At 48.5% G+C, this 22,951-nt stretch overlaps 1 protein-coding gene across 1 annotated transcript in view; it reads right to left on the reverse strand.

Moving 5' to 3' along the window:
* LOC119445362 (39S ribosomal protein L20, mitochondrial-like) overlaps window positions 1–22,951 on the reverse strand; it is a 55,154-nt gene that overhangs the window by 26,894 nt on the left and 5,309 nt on the right. Inside the window, exon 2 of the mRNA XM_037709670.2 lies at window positions 21,841–21,951. Coding sequence (XP_037565598.1) covers window positions 21,841–21,951 — 111 coding nt within the window. The remainder of the gene's footprint in view (window positions 1–21,840; window positions 21,952–22,951) is intronic.

Here is a 22,951-nt window from a genome sequence, read left to right on the forward strand (position 1 = left end):
GTTTGTGTTGATGTGCACAGGTACACCCATGGTAAGCTGCACCCTTACTGCTAACACTTCTAGAGCGCAAGAAGGTCTCAAGTGCCCTTCTTGTAACGAAAGAAAGGGTCAGCCAAGTGTCGACACTAAAGATAAGGCTGACAAACATGGTGGATTTCATGGGCTAACAAAAATTCACCGTTATCGCTCGGCGCCGGACGTGCCTGCACGTATAATGTTTTCTGAATGTAATAGATAGTTCTTTTTGTTTTCTGTTGTCAGCAAACCTTGTCTAATCTGACTGTATGCGCGACGCGAATTCTGTAGTACTTTCTGGGAGGCACGCTGGAACCTTCGACGAGTCATGTATAAAGGTCGACGCACTTTACATGCTAATCAAATTTCGAAGATAGCTGACTGTGCTCGCTACTATCATTGTGCTTCAAGTGTCACTTGAATTTGAGGGCGCAGCTACGCCCAATAAAAAAGTTAGTTTCCGTGATTTACACTTTTGCTATTATGTTCTTTACCCTCACTACACCGTGACATCGGTGTTTTATTTTTTAATGTTGAAGAAATTCGAGGTTCCACCTATTTTCTTCACCAAACTACAGAAGATGACCATGGGCTATATATATATATATATATATATATATATATATATATATCTGTGTGAGCCTTATAGCTTTACATTCTCATGTCGAAACTTGGTAAGGGCTCTGGTGGAGTAGTCAAGCTCATTCTTCGGTTATTATGCGATGCTTAGCACGAGGTGTTTGTCGAATGCTTGATGACGACGAGAAGCAGTCCTTGTGTTGCTTGAGAAGACCTTTGAGCTTCAAAGACCTTTGACCTTCAAACAAAACGAGCCTGTGTTTTTGCAGTTCGAGAAGGAAGGCGGATTTGTTGTGTTGACAACACTGTGTAACGAGAACTGTGTAACGAGAACTGGACTGTGTAACGAGAAATCATAGGTAGTGGTAGATAAGAATTTTGTTGCAATGAAGAGTGTTGTGAGAGTCAAGTCTAAATTCATTGATTGCTGCACAAGTCTGGACATGACCACCGTCGCTAAACAAGTAAAACAGCAAAGAAAATAGTTTGACCGTGTTTTTCACTGCTAAAACACATAAGCTCGAGATTCCTTTTAGAACCATTGTAAGCAAGGGGGCGATGTGGCAGCAAGTGAGCCTGTTCCTACTGAAAGAAGTCGGCAGATCCCACGCCCTGTGGGAATTGGATGTTATGCGAAGCAGTGTGCGGGGAGAGCCTACCAAGTTAACGAAACGACCATGAGAGCACCAAGACGTAGGTGGCTGTTTCATGACCTACATGACACGCATGTCATGACATTCATGCCACGAGTCCCTTTTGCTAGGCCTAAAAGACCTTAAGGTGAAAGCCTTAGTCGTGCTCATGATTATGACATCGACCATCAACCTTTAGCGTTTTCCTTCACTTAGTACCCACTTCCACACCCATTTCAGTGGTTTATGAGTCAATGTTTCCTCGCTGAGTCATTGTCACTTTTGCTGAGTCATGCTCAAGACTGACTTCTACCATCATGTTTTAGTTTCTTTCATTTAGTACCCATGGGTACTGACACGTCAGAACCCATTTCAGTGGGTTCTCAGCGTTAATGTTCTCTCGCTGAGTCATCGTCATTCTTGCCGAGTCATGCTCATGACTATAGCTTCTACCACCACCCTTTAGTGTTTCCTTCACTTAGTACCCATGTCCGAGCCCATTTCAGTATTTTTTAGTGTTAACTTTTTTGCTGGGTCATTGTCATTTTTGCTTAGTCATGTTCATGACTATGGCCTCTACCACCATCCTTTAGTGCTTCCATCACTTAGTACCCACGTGCCAACCCATTTCAGTGGTTTCTGAGTGTTCATTTTTTTTCGCAGGGTCATTGTCAATTTAGGCGGCTGTTTCACGACCTACATGACACACGTCAAGACCTATCATTTAAGTTCGTCACACACTCTGTCATACTATGCCAATTTTGGTAAATACCAAGTTAACGAAACGACCATGAGAGCACCAAGACGTAGACAGACAGACAGACAGACACAGACACAGACAGACAGACAGACAGACAGACAGGCAGACAGGCAGACAGACAGGCAGACAGACAGACAGACAGACAGACAGACAGACAGACAGACACAGACAGACAGACAGACAGACAGACAGACAGACAGACAGACAGACAGACAGACAGACAGACAGACAGACAGACAGACAGACAGACAGACAGATAGATCAGGGGTGGGACTGCCCAAAGCCATTTTAGAGCAATTTTTGGAGCAAGTAAAATTGCATTATAGAGCAGCTTGGAGAAGACAAAATTGCATTTTGAAGCAGCTTGGTGCAGACAAAATTGCATTTTGGAGCAGCTTGGAGCAGAATAAATTTCATTTTGGAGCAGTTTGGAGCAGGCCAATCTAACACCATTGGAATATGGCAGCGCACTTCGAAACCGCGATGAAACAGAATAAACCAGCACAAAGCGCACAGTAGAAGCACGTTTTGTAGCTATAGCGTACTAGAATATGGAAGAGTGGGTCGAGCATCGGCACGGTGCATGTTTTCCTGTAAAGCCAAAAATATAGGTGGAACTACAACCGAACTGTACATCCTCACGCCGACGCTTATGGTGATAGTGGAAAATGCTATAATTATGCCGTCCAATCGACACGCTAACAATTTCTGGGTCACCATTCGTCACCGCATACCCAGAGAGCCACAATCAACCCTAGGCTGGTATAATGTAAACTATTCCAATATGGCTTCATTCGAGAGCAATTATATGCCCTGGGCTGGTATAATGTAAAACTATTCCAATATGGCTTCATTGCGAGAGCAATTATATAGACACTCCAGGCACATTTCTGCCTTCGTCGTGATGTTCCTCATAAAGTCCAGGGGCAATAACATCGTCGCCGCGTGCCGTATGTGCGAGTGAAAGAGTGCGAGGGTGAGCCAACGATGGCTTCCAAATCTCGCGCGCTCAATGGAGGAAAGTGGGGAGGAAGCACGCTGTTTTCGGTCGCGCGCAAGGCACCGTAGGGGGGAGGAGAGGGAGTTCTCCGACGGCTGCCGCGTATGGCGCCGCAGCGCGAGCCCTATCTTGAAAACAATCTGCCACGGAGACAGAGTGCGAGTGCTCATAGCATAGCATAGCAAGAGGCAACACGATTGTCAATTCGCTCGCTGCTGCTGCCACGTTTCCTCACTCCAGCGTTTTGACAGCGAGTTTATGCGGTCATCGAGTGAGATGTGTTCACGTTTGCTTGTGCGCGCATGACACCATGCTGCTAATTCAGTTAGTAAGCGAATGTTTACAAGTTTATACGGATGATAAAACTACTATCCTTACTTCGTATAGCTGTCGACTAATTTGCTATTGCAATCGATGCGCAGTTTCGCCCGAAAGGCGAAACTGAGACTTTTTATTCTAAATCCACCATTAGCCCTTCGCGAAATGTTAAAATGGCTCAGGTCTCACCCATGTGGGCATAAGGACAGATTGGAATATTTTTAATACTGGCCCTGGGGACAGAAACGTCCATCCACTGAACTCACTGCAACGCGCGCCTTCCTGAAATCTAGTTCGCTCGCAGCGCCCTCAGCTAGGGAGCGCTGCACCACTCGGCCCACTCAACGGTAGTCTAGTACCAGCAGTAGTACACTCTAAATACAGCCGCCCTGGCCGTTCTGACAGCAGTGACAACAGCCTGGAGTGGCAGCGCGCGCTGGCCACTTGCCAGATCCGCTGAAAAGTCCAGTGTTACAAGCGCGAAAATCACGAGAAACTGTGTGGGAGGCGCCGTTGCGCGGTCTGCGGAATGTGAACGGATGTGTTCTTTTTGGGGGAACGAATCAGCTCGCTGTTCACAGTCACTGCCAGAGCACAAACCCGAAGTGGTTCTGCGCAGTGTGGCGCAATTTCGGTCAATTTTCTGTGTTAGGCGCAGTTTGGCACAGGAATATGCGTTTGTATCAAAATGCGTAATTGGCGCAGGAGTCCCACCCCTGATAGATAGATACTGTCAAAGTGGCAAATGTTCGCCAAGAAATGCTTCGCATTTAAAAGTTAGACGCTCGAGGTGGACGATCACTTCCACGTCAAGAATTCGTCTGAGGTTGTGCAAATTGTTAACTGTAATGAAGGAATTAATTACGGTTTCTCTGTTGATGGGGAACGTCTCTCCACATCAACAGATCCTGCAGGATAAGCTTTTGGTTTCCTTAAGGGTTGTATTGAAAGCAACGATATAACTGGCTTTCAGAATTCTGCAGCATGTCAGTGGACAACCTTTCACTTTTAGTTGAGTTTTATTTAAGGGCCACTTCTATTATTTTAACAAGCAGCCTTTTGTTGCTGCTGTATGGCTCCGATTGGAGTCATGTGTTGTTCCGATATTATGTCACATTTTTTTTTCTTTTATTGATAGAACTTTTATTGATAGAACAGTGGAACTGTTTAAGTTTTTGGTTAGGCCGTGGAACGTTAGCAGAAAACTGTGCCTGGCGATGACGTCAACGCTTGTTGCCTAGCAACACCTCACACCAGCTGTGTGAGGCGTTGCTAGGTGATGCAAGTGATGTCATCGCTCGGCGAGGTTACCACCCTCTCCCAGGTTACCCTTGCCACAGTGCAAGGTGCGGCCGACATATCCGGCGTTCGTCGGACACGCCTCACGCCAGACTATAACGTGCTGCACTTTATCTGGCGTGGCGTACCCGTGCCGAGCGCACTTGCGCGTCAGCACTACGTCGGACTATAAAGTGGCCTTTAGAAGACTCCGCGCTGACCCCAAGTATCGTCCCGATACTCGGAGTCAGCTAAGTTTGGCTAAGAACCTGCCAAGCCAAACCAAGTTAAGCATAGTGCAAGCATCCGCATGTCTCCACCCCTCTGACCTACGCTGAAATGGCAGCCAGGCCTCGGGCATCCTTCGCCACGGATCCCGGGCAGCCACCAAGCGCCTCCTACGTGGCTCCTGTACGTCCGGCCCCGCTCCCTCTTTTGCATCCGTGTTTGTCGCTACAATAGTTAAAGCTAAGAAGCAGCCAATCCAAACCAAGTTACGCAAAGGAAAGCAAAGTTAAAGCTAGGGAAGGGCCACCAGCTTCGCTGTTTGCCCAGTCTTCGCACCACTTAGTGTGAAGCTGCACCTAATTTTTTTAGTGCTTTTAAACAAAGAGGGTGACTTTGCATCACCTGCTATCATTTTAGAAGCTTTCAACTTTCAAGGCCAAGGCCTTGTTTCTTTTGGTAAGGGTCATGTCTGCTGGGCTTATCAGCCGCCTGATTTAAAGCAACTATTACTCTATGATTCCGCGCACTCCAAGGTGGTGAAATAAGCAGTTGCTACGCTTTGCTTGGAATCGGCTCTCCGCTAACCTTGCTCACACCAAATGCAGGTGGCTTCTCTTTGTCGGTCGTGAATGCTGCAGCCGAGACACTACACTACTGCAAGAAGTAAAGCATTCAGCCCAAAGGGTAAGGGCAGAGGCCCAACGTCCTGAGCTGAGGCCGGAGGTTGTGCCGTATGTGCACAAAGTATCACACAACATTGAAAAGGTTGCCATGCATCGTGGTGTGCCTATAGTTTTTTTATGCCCTGAACAAGCGTTCAATGCTGTGCCCTCGAATTTGCTGTGGAAGCAGACCAAGCTGTCATACAAGGCATGAGATGCCCTCCGTCAAGTGCTCCAGAGGTGTGGTTTATGCCATACCAATGTCTTGCGGTAAAGTCTATATCGGGCAAACCAAACATTGTGTGAACGACCGCTTAAGGGAGCATGCGCAAAAAGTAAACATGAAAGAGGACAAGGACGCACATATGGTGGCCCACGTTACTGTGTGTGGTTGTGAGGCTCGTTTTTCGGAAGCTACCATTCTGGGCAGGAGTGGTAACGCTTCTTCTAGACTTGCATTGGAAGCCTTTTTTTTTATCAAAAATAACCGAGATTATTGTATAAGTGAGCCGTCAACTGCACTTCTTCTTCTTGCACCTCTTCGTGTGCAACCGCCTTTGACCTACATGTGTTCTACCTACGTTGGTTCTGTATTTTTATTGTGCACATGCGTGACAAGGTGATATTTAAGTGAAATCCTTCCCGCAGTTGAACAGCTGTAAGACTAGCACTTGCGCCCCACACTGTCATAAGTGGGGGGGGGGGCAAAGTAAGCCATTTGCCCCCCCCCCCCCCCCATTTTGGAAAGAGGGCACTTTTGGTTGCATGCATGGAAAGACCAACGAAAGTACAGCTACAGCTAAACTTTCTTAAAAGTGGGGACATGTAAGCAATGCCTTTTTTTGTTACGTATCCCCTGCTTGGGCAGCGAGGATTGTCTTTGTGCCTCCTCGGGACGCACTGTAGCGGACGACGCGCGAGATTCGGCATAATCGCTCGCATTGCGGAGAAGGCGTGATGCTGGGCAGTTCCCACCCTAATAAATGTCAGCTTGCGCTACTTGCCTCATGCCCAGTTTTTTGGAACCGCTATACAGTCGAGCCCGACTACATCGAACCCGTTTATATCAAATTACAGTGGAATCTCGATGATACGAATTTTTCTGAGGTCCCGGCCAAGCCCCATTACTTTGCAACGCGTTAGAGAACGGTTGTTACGAATCGATTTTCGACCCGCGTCGGTTGATACGAATAAACGCCACCCCACCGACAGCCGCGAAAGAGAACAGCGAGCAGTCACGCGCGTTTTCCCTTTCTCTTTTGGTGCGGAGGCGCGGACGCGGCGCCGGACAGCGCGGAAGCCGCGACTGGGCGCCAAGAGTTTGAAGCGGCGGCGCTTTTGTTGCTTTTGTGCTTTTCCTTTTGTCTCTTCGCTCGCTGCGGCGGCCGCTCTTCCCCATGCGCGGCCGCCGCGGTCTATCGCTTCAACGGAAACTGAGCGACGTAAGCACAGCGCATACAAATGTCAGAGCAACACCGACAGCCGGCACAGGCGCAAAGTAGAAGAACGCATTTGTTGGCAGAGTAAAAGCCCCCCCCCCCCCCCCACTCCCTCCCTCCCGCGCTACCTTCCCACTTTGCTCCTTTCGCGTGGGAGATTGCGTCGCCAGTTACCCTTGCGCTCGGTTGCAAGATACGTATTTGGTGACGTAGCACAGAGTCGCCACGCCCCCCTCCCTCCATTATTACCCACGGCCTCTCGCGCCACGGAAGTCGCGTTTTCTCTCCGCTGTGCGTTCGCTCTCCGTGAAGGCGCGCATCCCCCGCGCACTTTTACTGGCACATACGGCGCGCAGCGACGATTTTATCGCCCTTGGACTCATGCTCCACGTCTCATGCTCCTCCTCCGCATCGCCCTCGTTGATCTCCGCTCCCATCGGTGGGCGCACCTCGTTGAGAAGCGTGCTCGCTACCGCCCTTGTCGGCGAGATTTTACCGCGGAAGCCGCATTATAGCCGGTATTTCGTCTCACGCGGCTGCACTGTAAGCTGTATGCGTATACATGGAGTTCTATTGGAGGGTAAACGGGAGCCGGAAAAGGCCGCATTGTAGCCAGTTCTTCACTATAAACGGTTACGTTATAAGTGATCTATACTGTAAATGCTTTTTACGTGCATGTGCCTCCGTTAGTTTACCTCTGATTCTTTAATTTAGCTAGTTTTAATTGTGTTTCGATGATACGAATTTCGGCTAATACGAATATTTTTTTTGACCCCGTGAGATTCGTATCATCGAGGTTCCACTGTATCCCGTATATCGAACAATTTCTAAACACGGTAAATTTACATTGAGAATATATAGCAAAAGTTACTGTTACATCGAACGAAAATAGCAACGACAACCGATATATCAAACTCCATGTGTCTCAAAAGTGCCCCAGCAAGTTGGCTTTCCCTCGCGATGGCGGGGAAAACTGCCGGCGCCACCCTAGAAAAAGTGGTTCAGACCCGGCTGTGCACAGGCGAACACCCCCCTGCAAAAAATGATTCTGGCCTGCTCGCAGCGCTTACAGCCAATCAGAGGCCGTCGTGCTTTCTCCGAGGCACGGAGGCAGTACAAGTGAGCGCCGATGACAGCACTGCAGACACCGCAGGTGTTTCCGCCGAAGTTTGGAGCGAGCTGGCAGAGTTCCCGGGTGCTATCGACGGATCGACATTCGATGAGTTCATCAGTGCGGACGATGATGTCGCCATCATGGGCCAGCTACAAGATGAGGACTACGTTGCAGACGTCGTGCCAACCACGAGCCAAAGCGACAGCAATAAGGAAATTGACGATGGCCCGTTGCCTACATCCTCCGAAGTGATTAGTGCACTTGCGTTTGTCCGGCGCTATTGCGTGAATATAGAAGGCTGCGGCCTCAGCTGCTCCGACTCGTTGGACAACGTGGAGGCGTGCGTGCTGTCGCAGGCAGCGAAGTCGTTGAAACAGAAGAAAATCCAGGACTATGTTGTTCCAAAGTAGGGCACGCAAGTAAGCCACCATGTTAACAAAGTACTTTTCTTATTGGTATGTGCCTTTGCGTCATCCAATCCTATAGCGGGCCTATATCGAATTATGCCATATATCGAACTAATAAACGTTTTTTGGCGAGTTCGATATACCCGAGTTCGACTGTATCCGCATTTGAAAACACAGCTATCCTGCTATACAGTAGAACCCCGCTGATACATTTTTCACGGGACCGTAAAAAAAAACGTAACTGGGAAACTCAAGAGCCGAGAAACAGGAAAAATTGAGAAATTAGAGTAGCGTTGAACTGCACACAGTATTATTTTACTTCTTACGTGTGAAAAAAATCGTAATTTCGCCCGAAAGCCAAAGCGTCGATTGCGATTGTGAATTAGTAGACAGCTACACGAAGTAAAGGATAGTACTGTGGGAATGGAAGACTCGGAACAAATAAACATTTATTCGTCGGGGCAACTAAGCTGATGTTGCGGCCATGATGTCGAACTTCTTTGTCTGTCTTCGGCAGACGCAAAGCACACTGTCCACTACATGGCTCCCCCCCTAGCGATGAAGGCATTGCCGTCGAGCGGTTTATCTGCTTGAGATGGTCTATTGATATCGTCTCTTCACAGCCGTTAACAAGGAGAGTGAAGTATTTAGGATCGCGCTTGAGGACCTTAAAATGACCGTCGTAAGGTGCTTGTACTGGAGTGCGAGTGGCACCGTGACGGATGAAGACATGGCTGGTATGAAGTAACGATGGGCTAATATACACAGTCCTGCGATCCTGATGAAGCGGCGGTGGTACGACAGTAGCCATAGTAGTTCACAGGCGGTCCGCGTAAGAGTGTAGTTCAGCTGATGTCGGTTCCGAGGCAAAGAACTCGCCGGGTACGCGAAGTGTCGTGCCGAAGACCAACTCTGCGGATGAACACTGTGTGTCTTCTTTCACCGCGGTGCGAAGACCTAGTAGAACCAGAGGCAGGCGCTCTGTCCATGGAATTGTTGAGTCATGCGCATGCAATGATGCCTTCAGTTAACAGTGGAAGCGTTCCACCATGCCGTTGGAACTGGGGTGGTAAGCCGTAGTTCGTATGTGTGTTACGCCTAGAAGGCGGGAGAGAGCCCAAAAGAGGGACGATTCGAATTGTCTTCCTAGGTATGTCGTTATGCTGTGTGGCACACCATAACGAGCGATCCAGGTGTGCACAAGAGCTTGTGCAACAGATTCGCAGTGATGTTGCTTAGCGGCATTGCTTCCAGCCAGCGGGTAAACCTGTCGATACAAGTGAGTATGTAACGGTTCGCGAACGGTGGCAGCGATCCCACAATGTCGACGTGAACATGGCCAAAACGAATGTCTGGTGGTGGAAAATGACCCGGCGCGCTCATGGTGTGTCTGTTGACCTTGGCACGCTGGCATTGGATACACGACCGCGCCCAGCAACGGACATCAGCATTCATACAGGGCCAAAGGTAGCGGGAGGTGACAAGACGTTGCGTAGCTCGCACTCCTGGGTGCGATAAGGAGTGTAGAGCGTCGAAGACCTGTGGTCGGAATTCTTGTGGGACGTACGGTCGTGGCCGACCTGTAGACACGTCGCAAATGATGGTATAGTCGCAGCCAGGTAGCAAGACCTCTTCGATGCGCAGGGAATTGTTCGCAGTTCGGAGTGTCACAAGTTTGGGGTCTGTGCGCTGAGCAGTAGCTAGGCACATGAAGTCGATGCCGGAACGAGCGACTTGAGTTGCGTTGATGTGAATCCGTGACAGGGCGTCAGCAATGGGATTGTTGGTACCACTGATATGTCGAATGTCGGTAGTGAACTCGGCAATATAGGCAAGCTGGTGAATTTCACGTGGCGTGTGTGAGGAACTGTTGGAAGTAATAGCATAAATCAATGGCTTGTGGTCGGTGAGAATAAAGAGCCGGCGACCTTCGAGGTTATGACGGAAGTGGCGGACTGCGAGGTAGATTGCCAGGAGTTCGCAGCCGAAAGTGCTGTAGCGAGTTTCTTGCACTGTCAGCTTCCTCGAGAAGAAATGTATGTGCTGCCAAGCATTGTCAACCAGCTGTTGAAGAACAGCGCCAACAGCTATGTCGGACGCGTCCACCATAACGGAAATTGGCGCATCTGGCTTCGGGTGCGCTAGAAGAGTGGCGGAAGCGAGAGCATTTTTGGCAGTGGCAAAAGCACTTTCGGCAGCACTCGTCCATAGTAAAAGCGTGTTTGCTTGGGTTTTTTTTTAGAGCAGGCTGTGCAGCGGCTGCAAGATGGATGCACAACGAGGAATGAAACAGCGGTAGTAATTGATGAGGCCCAAAAATTGCCGCAATTCCTTTGTGGTCGACGGTTGCGGGTAATCTTTAATGACTTGAACGCAGAGTGAGATGGGCTGGATGACACGTTGATCAATTCGATGCCCGAGGAAATCAAGGGAATCGACGCCAAACTCGCTCTTCGAGACGTTGATAACGAGGCCGTATTGACGGAGACATTCGAAGACCTTACGCAGGTCCGATTCATGTTCCGCAGCAGATCGGCTGAAAACGAAAATGTCGTCTAAATAGACGAAACAACAAGTCAGCCCACGTAGCACTTGGTCAACGAACCGCTGAAATGTTTGAGCAGCATTTCTGAGACCGAAGGGCATGCGGACGTATTCAAACATGCCGAATGGTGTGATGATTGCGGTTTTAGGAATGTCAGAAGGCTCCACAGGAATCTGATGGTAAGCTTTAACAAGATCCACTTTGCTGAATATGCAGCAACCGTGAAGCGAAGCGGTGAAGTCGTGAATGTGAGGAATAGGATACCGGTCGGGAATTGTCACTTTGTTTAACGCGCGGTAATCTCCGCATGGCCTCCAATCACCTGTCTTCTTTGGAACCATGTGTAAAGCGGACGCCCAAGGACTAGCAGAAGGCCGAACGAAACCCAACTCGAGCATGTGATCAAATTCCTGCTTTGCAATTTTCAGGCGTTCAGGTGCTAAGCGGCGGGGTCGGGCATATACTGGTGGTCCTTTCGTGACAATGTGGTGCGTGACTTTGTGCATGATTGGACGATCAGCCGAGGGAGGTTGAAATAATTCTGGAAATTCTTGTAGGATGGTGGACCAAGGTGTCGATACCTGGGTGTGTGCTTGTAGGAAACACAAGGGCGGTGCAGTTGTGGAGATGCCTTGTACCGACAGGTTTGTCATGGAGTCCAGCAGGCGGCATAGGCGTAGGTCGACAACCAAGTTGAACTTCCACAAAAAATCGCGTCAGCGACTGTGAATAGCCATCGAAAGGGACGCTGCAGTCCGAGATGAAGAGTAACTGATTTCTGGCCATACGTTCTAATATTAGAACCGTTCACCGCAGTGAGAAAGGACGAGTCGTGGCGAAGTCGTGGCGAAGGTAGGCGGAAGCACACAAATTTCTGCGCCAGTGTCTACAAGGTAGCGAACTTTCGTTGCGCGGTCGGTGACGTAGAAAAGATGGCTTGACGTAAGCTCGGTAGCACTTGCTGTCATCCGTGACTGGCCCGCCCGTTTCCCGCAAAGTTACAAGGTTGACGGCACCGACGTGCACGAGTGCCGTATCGGGCGTGGTACCAACAAATAGCAGCAGTGGAATAGCGGGAGTTGCTTTGGTTGGGCGTGCGATGACGTGACTGGTCTCTGCCCGCAGAGAAACGCAAGGTAGCTAGCTCAGTAGTTAGTTGATGCACTTGCTTGCCAAGCTGTGCGTTTAAGGCGCTGAGTTCGTCAAAGCGCTGCTCTAACTGTAACGGACTCGAGACGGGTGCCTGACAACGGTCGATGGCAGATACGAAAGGATGGGAAGTATCCACGATCTGGTCTGCCGTTGTTGCTAAGTCTTCAATGGAGGTTGCCACAGGTGAGGCACATAAAATCATCCGTACCTGATTCGGTAGACGCTGAAGGAGGAGTTCGCGGATGATTTTTGAGTCCGTTGAAGATGAATTGCCCGTAGCATGGTCATGCGACGAAGCAGCTCGGTCGGCTTTCGGTCGCCAAGTACCTGAGATAGAAGCTGTTGAATGCGTCGCGACTCGGAGTCGGTCGTGCGTCGAAGTAACTCCCGTTTGAGGATGTCGTAGGGGTTGTCGGGTGGGGGAGTGAGCAAAACGTCACAGATCAAAGCTGTGGTGGTCGGGCCGAGTGCACTCACGACATAGTCGTACTTGGCCATTTGCGATGCGATGTGGTGACGGCGGAACTGTGCTTCGATGTGGAGAAACCAGAGCTCACTATCTGCGGGCCAGAACTCGGTAAGCTTGAGTGTGGCGATCGAAGGTGCGGCATTGTCTTGGGAGTTCGATTCCATGGCGTCGAAGAGAAGCGGCAGGACGAATAGTTGCGATGCGGGATCACGTCCGGGTCACCAACTTGTGGGAACGGAAGACTCGGAACAAATAAACATTTATTCGTCGGGGCAACTAAGCTGATGTTGCGGCCATGATGTCGAGCTTCTTCTTTGTCTTTGTCTTCGGCAGACGCGAAGCACACTGTCCACTACAGTACAGTGGAATCTCGATGATATGAGTCTCACGGGGTCACGAAAAATATTCGTATTAGCCGAAATTCGTATCATCAAAACAATTAAAACTAGCTAAATTATGGGAGAACGAGAGCATGAGATCGCGAAAATCGCGAGAAAAATTTATTTTTGAAAACCACGCGTTTCGGTATCTGCAACGCCTAATCTACGCTGTATCAAAATAGTTTGGCTGAAAACGCGCTAGAAGTGGCCGAAAAAGATTTATTCGTCAGTGCACAGGGCGAGAAAACAGCTTTAAATCGCGCAAAATCACCGCAATTCACGGAGGCATATCTCGTATTTCTCGCCACCGAGCGCCGCCATCTTGGTATCGTCTTCGAAAGCTCAAAGTTTCGCCGTTCCGCTTCTCAATTCGTCCGTTGTCGCCATCTTGTAACAAAGGCGCAAACTCAAAAGAAGCACGGGTCTGCGATAGGTAGTCACATGGACCCTCCGATGAAAGCGGCCTCCGATTGGCTGCTGTGCTGAAAGGCGTCTCTCCATTGGTTGCTGCTGTGGCAGGGGTAAGATGGCAACCGCAGTTGTCTGTTTCGTAAACCACGCCGGCGTCTTCATTTGGCACGCAGAATTCGGTTTACTGAGAGCTCCCAGGTTAGTGATGGATCGTCGCTCGTTTGAGAAAAAAATTCGGACGAAGCACGCCTTCGGAATACGGAAGCGCAAGCCTCCTACGGCAAGAAAAATACGGCGATTAGCGGGAGAAGCGGAGGAGCACCCGACTGAACGTGCCGCACTACCTTGCACCGTGGATTACGTGCCGCGCTATCTTGCACCATGTGACTCCGGCAGCGAAACAGACAATCGCCCTGTGCCATCGGCACTGATAACGCAGTCGACGGAAGACGCGCCAACGGAAGCTCCCGCGCCTTGGCGTACGACCGCGCGAATTAGTCGAGATCGTATCTCGGTAGACATAGCTCCCTGCGACTAGGTAAAATGGCGCAAACACGAAGAACGCGGCCCGAAGCACAGCAGGCACTCCGTTCGATGGGCGGCCGCCGAAAAGGAGGAAAAGCACGAAAGCAAAAAAAGCGCCACCGCTTCAAATTCATCGCGTCCGGTCGCGGCCTCCGTGCTGTCCGGCGCCACGTCCGCGCCTCCGCACCAAAAGAGAAAGGGAGAAAGCGCGTTACTGCGCGCTGTTCTCTTTCTCAGCCGTCGGTGGGGCGGCGTTTATTCGTATCAACCAACCCGGGTCGAAAATCGATTCGTAACAACCGTACTCTAGCACGTTGCAAAGTAATGGGGCTTGGCCGGGACCACAGAAAAATTCGTATCCGGAAATTCGTATTAGCCGTAATCGTATCATCGAGATTCCACTGTAGTTTTATTGTCTGTAACTTGTAAAAACTTGGAAACATTTGCTTATTAACTACATGGTAAGGAAAATAACAAACGTCGGCGCAGAGTCAGCAGCATCAGCAGCATGAACCGCGCAGCAGAAGCTCGAGCTAGGGGACTGTGCTCGGTGCAGCCTACGACAGGCTGTCGCTACGAACCTCAATAAATCTCCTTTATAATATTAACAAGCATGATGTCAGCGCACACAGACAAACATGGACGCATCACACTCGATAACCGCGGACACGCGCTGTCAAACGTTGGCGGCGTGTGGAAGCGCCGCTGCAGAAGCGAGCGAAGTGACCTTCCCTCTGTTGTCTATCGCTTCAACGCAAACTGAGCGCCTAGAACACACAGCACGCACAAAGCTACGAGCCGCCGACACACCTACACTGTCTAGACTGTGCCTCCGACAGAGATCGCTTTCAAGATACGGCCCGCGCAGTAAGCAGTTGATGTGAGAGTACAACGCCGCCCGCTACCCTTCCCTTGCCCACGACGTTACAATTGCTACCCCCCTCGCCGGTGCCTCGAGAGCAACGGAAGGCACACTTTCACCCCGCTTTTCTTGTGCGCGTGAGATTTAGCCACGGTGGTCGGCTCCCCTCGCACGCTTTCACTCACACATACTGCATACGGCGCCCTGCGACGACGTTATTGCCCTTGGACTTCATACGGAACATCTATGCGCCAAAACCAACTTTAGGGCCACAATGCATCATAGACACCATCTTTAGGTGGCAAATCCGGATCTCAAAGGCCATGCTTTTGCTGGCGGAAACCGAAAATACGTCACAGGTGTCGCCCCCGGCACTTTGGGAGGTCAATCCCATCGTCAAGCCACCAACCAAGCGACATGAAAAGTCAAAATGGCCGTTCGGGCCTGTGCGGGGTGGCAGTTCGCAACGTATTTTGCGGGAACAGTCCGACAGTTGCGACGCAACAGCAGGGTTACCAATGCATTGGGATCTATGGGGCCGGGCTGTGCCGGGACCGGCTGAAAACGACGTAACAGCCGGGAAAACGCAGCACTCGGGAACGTAACAGCGGGGTTTTACTGTATTTAACCTGCAGGCGAGGGGGAGGTCAGTATAAAGTAGTATAATTAGCCACACCCAACGATTTGTGTGCCTTGCGGCAATAAATCGTTGGATTATCAAATGCTGGAACTACTGAATCTCCGGCGGTCCAGGAATAAAAGCCTCAGAGCCTTATCATCATCAAACATATGGGTAATCAAAAACTCTTAGAGGCATAACTATTTCATTTAATTGTGTAATCATCACTTATCATAGATATGTTCGTGAAAATGACCTTGGTCGATCAGGCAGAGCCATTTCAATACCAATTAACAATTACTTAAATATTTCTAAGGGGATGTGTCACTTCTGATTTTGCCGATTTGATTTTCATGCTGCTTCTAAATAAGAGCTACACTATTACATTTTCTCAGCAGGGGCAAAAACAGCAGATATTTCATATTGTCAAAAAAAGAGAGGGCCGTTTTTTGGTGCCGTGTACCGAAAATTTGCACTGTGTAGGTTGCTTATGGGCTCTGAAAACAGTTACTGAATAGTCACTTTCTCCTAATTTTTATGTGTTATACAGGGCATTTATTTGTTTTCCCCCAGTATCCTCGGTTGACTATGCGGGGCACGGTGTTTTTATTTATTCGACGTACGAAGCAATGTCTTGTGTTTTCGTGCTTCATACGTGAACCGTAGTTTGTTTCTCCGGTGTCCTCGGCAAGCTAAATGAGGCATCCTGTTTACACTTGGGGAAAATTAGGGGCATTGTTTGGGCATACCTGCCAAGTTCGGAGACACTAAATCAAGGAGATCTTCCAACCGGGGAAGGAGGGGGGGGGGGGGGCAGTCGGTTACTCAACCCCCCCCCCCTCCCCCAACATCGATATTTTCAAGTACTGCCAGGAGAACTTCGTTACAATTTTATTTACAGATATACAAATGACCACATGAACATCAAGATCTCACTTCTGCAAGCATTTCGTTGTTGCTAAATTTCCCTTCAAAAATTCTTTCAAGTTTTATTAAATTCTTGGGTCTTACGTCCCACAACCACCACCTGATTATGAGGCATGCAGTAGTGGGGGACTACGGTTTCATTTGGACTACCTGGGGTTTTTTAACGTGCACCCAATGGATGGCACACGGGCGTTTTTGCGTTTCGCCGCCAACGAAATGCGGCCGCCGCAGCCTAGATTTGATCCCGCAAACTTGTGCTTAGCAGCGCAATGCCAAAGCCACTAAGCAACCACGGCGGGTGTTCAAAAATTCTTCAGGTAATGTTTGATAGTAAGAAATGCAATTTTTTTTTCCACATTTTGCGAGGTTGACATTTCCCAGCGTCTTGAACGAGTGACACATGGACGAGCGGCACTGCGTCCTCATATTTTTCACCATGTTAAATTGCCAATCGCACTCTGCATTTCTCTATAGTATCCACAAAATACCCAGCGTCACTTCGGCTGAGCACTACATTAAAAACACTTTAAGATACTTTTTGCGCTAGCACTCCTTGCTTTTAAAGACGAGACTGACCGTGCTCACGTTGGTTTCGACGGGAATTCAGGGCGCAGGCTCCTTTCCCAAGCGTATCACCCCTGAAGGAAGCCGAACGCCAGGCCGGGGTACGCTTGTACCCTTTTGAACCAGTGGGTGCCCGGTGGCGGTGGGAATCGAACCCACAGCCTCCCGCAGCCGAGGCGGGCGTTCTACCACTAGGCCTACGCAATGCCAGAGCGGCTGACGCTGAGGAGAACCATGGAGTCGAGTGTTGCTAGTTGCGGAAGGCGGCGTTCGCTGGCTAGATTAATGGGACTAGGGCCTCTATGGCACCCAACAACCCCGTCAGCGTAAGGAGCGGCTCTGGGGTTAGCGAAATAGCGCATGTATAGGGTTTCCCTACTACTTCCTTAACAATGCTTTGCGCAATGAACATCTAACTCGATTAGATTGGGTTGGATTTTTTTTGCCAATGTGGCCTGACAAAGCGCTGGACGCGGGAACGGGACACAACACCAATTTCCAGGAGATTTTTCCTATCAACCGTACAACCGGAAGAAATGGTCCAAATCCATGAGTCTCCCGGGAGACTTGGCAGGTATGTATGGGTAATGTGTAGGCAATGTTCCGAATGGGTGGTTTAAATGCGCCTTTTCCAGTAGAATACGTGTGCAAGTGGTCCATAGTCTGTTTTATGAGTGGTGTAAATAGACGGCTGCGCTGGCATAATTACAGCTACAACTAAGGTCAAGTTTTGCGAACACATAGGGGAACAATACGCCAAGTATAATCGTGCCGTATTGTTCCCCTATACGTGCGATAATAAATGCGTGTTGATGAAATACACATTTAAAAAACAATTGTTAGTAAGTGTTTGGAAGTATCACGCTCCTGTTAGCTATATGCTTCCCCATGTCCCAAGAGAACTTGGCGTTTCAGATGTTATATACTTTGAAGAAATAGGTAGCATATAAAGTGCAATGTGTCGAGTAGTTTTAACGGTTCTGTCATATTTACAAGCGTTACGAATAATTATCTTTTTTGTACCTTTTCATGCGTGATATATTAGGTTCGCCTGGTGTCCTCACTGAACTAAAAAAGGCAGCTTCGTTGTGTTTGGTGACTGTAAGGATAAGTTAATAGGAGAGGTGTAGGTGAAGTTCAATGTAGATGGGTAATTGGGGATTTGGCACTAAATTACGTATACAGTGCAGTCCACATATAACGATACCACATATAACGATATTTTGGTTATAGTGATGAGTCGAGCTAAGAGCATAAACTTATGCACTAGGGCTATGAGAAAAAAAAAACATATATAATGATATGTTATTCACCGCAAATCGGATATAACGATTCAAATTTTGCTACTGGGCGGTGTTTTTCATGCAGAATAATCGTGAAAATTGCGTTCCTATGTTGCCCTTAACCGAGATGGGGTGAAACGTTAGCCTACGCGAGTTTGTATCTGCCGCCATTACCGCGCAGCGCCAATTGCAAAAGCCGCCGAGAGCATCATAAGTTGGTGCAGCGTGCACAAGATGACGCCAGCTGCTTCGCACCCGCGTCACCGGTGGTCGCGCGAGGAGGGGGCGAAAGAAAGGCGATAAGTGAGGGCAACGCCTCCTCTGGGGAGGGGCGCCTGCGCTCCCTGACGCGCAGAATTGCGCCGCGGAAGCAAGGAGAGGTGCGCCCCTTGAGACAAAACTGATTTTGCAAGACTCAAAGAAGTACGAGCTCACGCAGTCGATGACATCGACGATTATGAAAACCGGGAGCGCCAGGGTCATGAAGGCTAGAAACAGTGGCCATGCCGATCAAACGAAAAGGCGGGCTTTGTGCACCAGGAGGAAACCCCCATGGGTGAAACTAACATGGTGGAAGCCGCTGACATTAGAGAGTTTCAGATTAGGGGGCCCCAACGCTTGCACCCCCCTAATCTAAAACTCTGTTATCGAACTCTGTTATCGAAGTGGCAGTTTCGGTTTCGGGACTGCAAAGGTATATTCGGCATTTTTTTTTGGCAGTCCAGATATAGCGATGATCGGTTATAGCGACCCGATTTCTCGTTCTTCTCGATATCGTTATAAGTGGACTGCACTGTACAAACACTCTAGAGTGTTACGAGTGCGTCTAACGAGCGGGGAAGAATTGAGCCCGCTGCCCTGGCAGAACTCTAAAAAGCCACCAAGACCAAATTTAGCGAAAATTGATGGTACGCTATGGAAACTCTCTGTGCGAAGTTCAATGCAGTTGGATCAAACACAGCCTTTGCAAAAAATTTCTTATTCAAGTGTTAGAGCGTGTGATATGCCAGCTATCAGCTATGCTTACCAGTGTAATGACATAGCTGTAAATGGGACATAGGAAATGGGACGTGGTAACGGCAATGCGCGACGAAGTTTTTTTTGTTCCTGGTCCAGTTAGAAGCGTCGCAAGTAACTACTGAGCCGTTGTTTTAATGCGAAAGCGTTATATGCCCCATTATGCAAAAATCCGTCGTAGTTGGTGGCGTCACCAAAAAATGGTTCTGTCCCCCCCCCCCCCCCGCCATTTTCAGGCTTCATCTGACTTCATTTCAGGGATGTGCTCGGTGAATTATTCAAGACATTTTGTTTGTATTTGGCAAAAATAAGAGGCATATAGGCAATATGTAGGTAAAGTTCAAAGACAGGGGACTAATCATGAAGTAGATTACGCATGCAAGCGATCCGGAGCTTTATGAATCTGTTTTACGAACAAAATACAATTTATCTCGCTGCCCCAGGGGAACTATGAACTCAACCGATATCACATCTAGCGAAAATTGGAGGGGAGAGGACGCCATGGTAAATGCCATGGCAAAGTAACGTGTGCGTTAATGAATTTGTGGCTTTTTAAAAATTCCGCACAAGAAGTGCTAAGGCATTACATGCGGGCAATGTTTCAAACGGAGCAGTCATATACGGACCACTATTTATAGTATGCGATATAATTAAAATAAACTAAACGTTTTATTGCTACTGTTCGAAAAAAAAACAGCTCCACTGGAAATCGGGTTGTAATTCGCCAAGGTCGCACACATATCCCGTGTTTTTTTCTTGTGAATATTGCAAGTAAGTAATGTTGATTGTACTTCGTTGCGTATAGCCTCGACAATACTATTATTACCTAAACTAGCGATAGATTTATGCTGTCGACGTAGACACCAAGTACAATTCTTTATTCATTAAAATTGTGTGTCACAAATGTGCATTTTTCATGTGCGCTGTACTGCTGCTACTGGGTGGGATCCATTGCCTTTTCTCCGTGCCTCATCATGAGATTTTATATAGTTGCAAGAAATAAATGCAAATACAAATAAATTGTCGCTATATATATATATATATATATATATATTGAGAGAGGGAGAGGGCACATCGTTTGCAAATTGCCCCCCCCCCCCCACTCGTGAAATAGTTGGTATGCCACTGCTCCCAAGATTATGTACAAACGACTCTGATGACTTCTGTCAGAAAGATGTTTACTAAAAAACATCGGAATGAATTTATTATAACACAGCGTGGAAAGAAAAGCTTCCGAACCTGTTGGTCGATGCAAGCTCTCCCACTTTACAAAGGAAAGCTTTTCTCGATGCTTGATCTTAGATGTTGTAGCCCTGATGTGCACGTTTCATATCTTCTGCAAATGTAGCAGCCTGTGCCAGTGAATCGGACAGTTAGCCCCTGTTCTCTGATTTCTTACACTATAGTGGCCTGCATTTTTCCCTTTAGATCTTTCTGAAGACTTTGGGCTTTGTATTTGCTCAAATTCTGTACCAAGTCTGGGTCATTCAATAGATGAAATGCTCTGCCCGGATGCTTCGAATACGAGTCTCGGCGCAGTACTCCTACAGACCAGCGAAGACAGTGTGTTACACCCTGTTGCTTATGCTAGTCGCAACCTGCTGCCTAGAGAAACCCGTTATTCCACCATTGAACCTGAGTGTTTAGTGCTTGTCTGGGCTGTCCAGAAGTTCCACATTTACCTTTGCGGGAAACCTTTCGTTATCCAGTGCGACATCAGCCACTGCAGGCCAAGCACGTAAACAATCGTGTTTTACGGTGGAGCTTGTTAATGCAGGAGTATTCATTTACTGTGGAATATACATCAAAGGGTCGAACAATGTAGGTGCAGATTACTTATTCTATCTGAACTGCGTCACCTCTTGGTGCAGCACTTGTTAGAATTTGGCTTGTGTTCCGAAGTCTCAACGTGTTTTGTGATCAGTGTGTGCTTGTAAATTGTTAATGGATCACGAACTGTCTCGCAAGGTACGCACGTGCCTGCACTCATGCACACCCTCCTCCTAGGGTTGTTTCGAATAGTTGCAGGCAACTATCTTAAGTGGGGAGCACTTGTGATGATGTGGATAGTGGCGTGTGGCGGTGACAAGAAGAGAATTGGTGATGGTGATTGCGAAAGGAAGACCACGTGCCACGGACAAGGTAACGGCATGAGAGCGCGAAGGTGTGAGGGCGAGCGACAGTCTCCAACGGCAGCTCGCAGAACGGCACTTCAAGGCTCGGGTACTAGCGACCGGGTGTCACTTGTACTTGCCTGGTGTGTCAAGAGAGAAAATGCAAAGTTGCCTTCATCTATGATGCCCCTTGCGGTGACTGATGTTCAACACCACTCCTGCACTGTGGTCATGCATTCAGGCAGGACTTTGTTCATCACTGAGGGGTGCGATGCAGAGGTGAAGGCAGGTTTATATATATCTTGACAAACCAGGCAAGTAACAATGCCAAGTGTTATACTGAATGATCCGGACTACAACATGCAATCTTGCAGCAAAATACCATCCAAATCAAAGCAGAGGTAAATGTGAAATCTATGTTATCAAGGGAAAAACTCAGGTCAGTGCACTTTCTACCATATTTGATCTTGTTGTGGTATGCCTGTCAGCTTCTCATGCGGGACTGAGGCGTCGCCCCAAGAGAGTGCATGCGGCACGCACCTGCTGGAGACAGTCCCGCTTGGCTTGCCGCCCTGCCTGCGAGTGAAGCAGGGCCTTCTGGACGCTGCGTATCGCCAGCCGGTAGCAGTTGCGCCGCCTGCCATAGAAGTTCTGCAGAATAAGGCGCATCCAAACAGGTTAGCAGCCCCGCACAACATCATTAGCCACACAATTACAAATTCCAATTTCAAAGCAATGTCCCTGCATTCACTGTCATTTGCCAAAGCTAAATGTGGCGACTGCATCCTATCTTTAACTCTTTGTACCTGTCAAGCAGCTGTAGTGTAAGTGCACTCTGTAGTTGCTTACAAGTCAAAATATCTTGAAAAAAGTTTACCTCACTGCAAGTCAAGAAATGGACTACATCAGCTTGTGAAGTGTGGACCAGGTTTCAAAGGAAAGCACGTTGGAACCAAATTACAATTCTGTTCACATGAGTTACCTAAATTGTGAGCCGCACAGCAAAGCAATCGTCACTTAAGTCTGTACTGTTACTCCACTTTTCTCCCATGTTTGGAGAAGCAAGAAAGGACAGGAAAACATAAAAGATTTGGGAAGCAGCTACAGGATATCGTGAGTTTCCTGCTAAGCTGGCTGGTTTGAACACAGCAACATGAAAAAGTATGTAACGTTGGTAATCTAGACTTTCAGCATGATCAAGTAATTGTGCGTGCTTGACGTGTGCGTGACAAGAGCAAGACGACGATGGAAGGTCAACTGACTATTGGTACTTCTACGAAAAAATGTTGCAACTCGTTTTGTTACAACTTGGATTGATCCCAAAGGCGGTGCAGTCAAGCGCAGTGTCTCAAAGTGGCCACGAGGAAAGAATGAAAGAAACTATGCACTCTTGCTTTTGTATGCAACTTGCTCATGTGCAACGTGACGCATGCGAAAGAGTGCATTACGTAAGGTTGACGGCATATTTCCTGAGCCTGTGGTCAAATTGAAATTGGTGCATGCACATGTGCTCTCAGTCTCGCTATGTGACGCACTGGACGTGTCAGGTATCTGGAAGAGCTATATATAGCTTGCATTGGCATGCGTGCAATAGTGGTTAGAGCATTGGGCTGAAATTATGAGAGACCACAAAGTGCCTGGGATGCTTTGC

The sequence above is a fragment of the Dermacentor silvarum genome, chromosome 3, assembly GCF_013339745.2.
Source record: "Dermacentor silvarum isolate Dsil-2018 chromosome 3, BIME_Dsil_1.4, whole genome shotgun sequence".
Classification (NCBI taxonomy): domain Eukaryota; kingdom Metazoa; phylum Arthropoda; class Arachnida; order Ixodida; family Ixodidae; genus Dermacentor; species Dermacentor silvarum.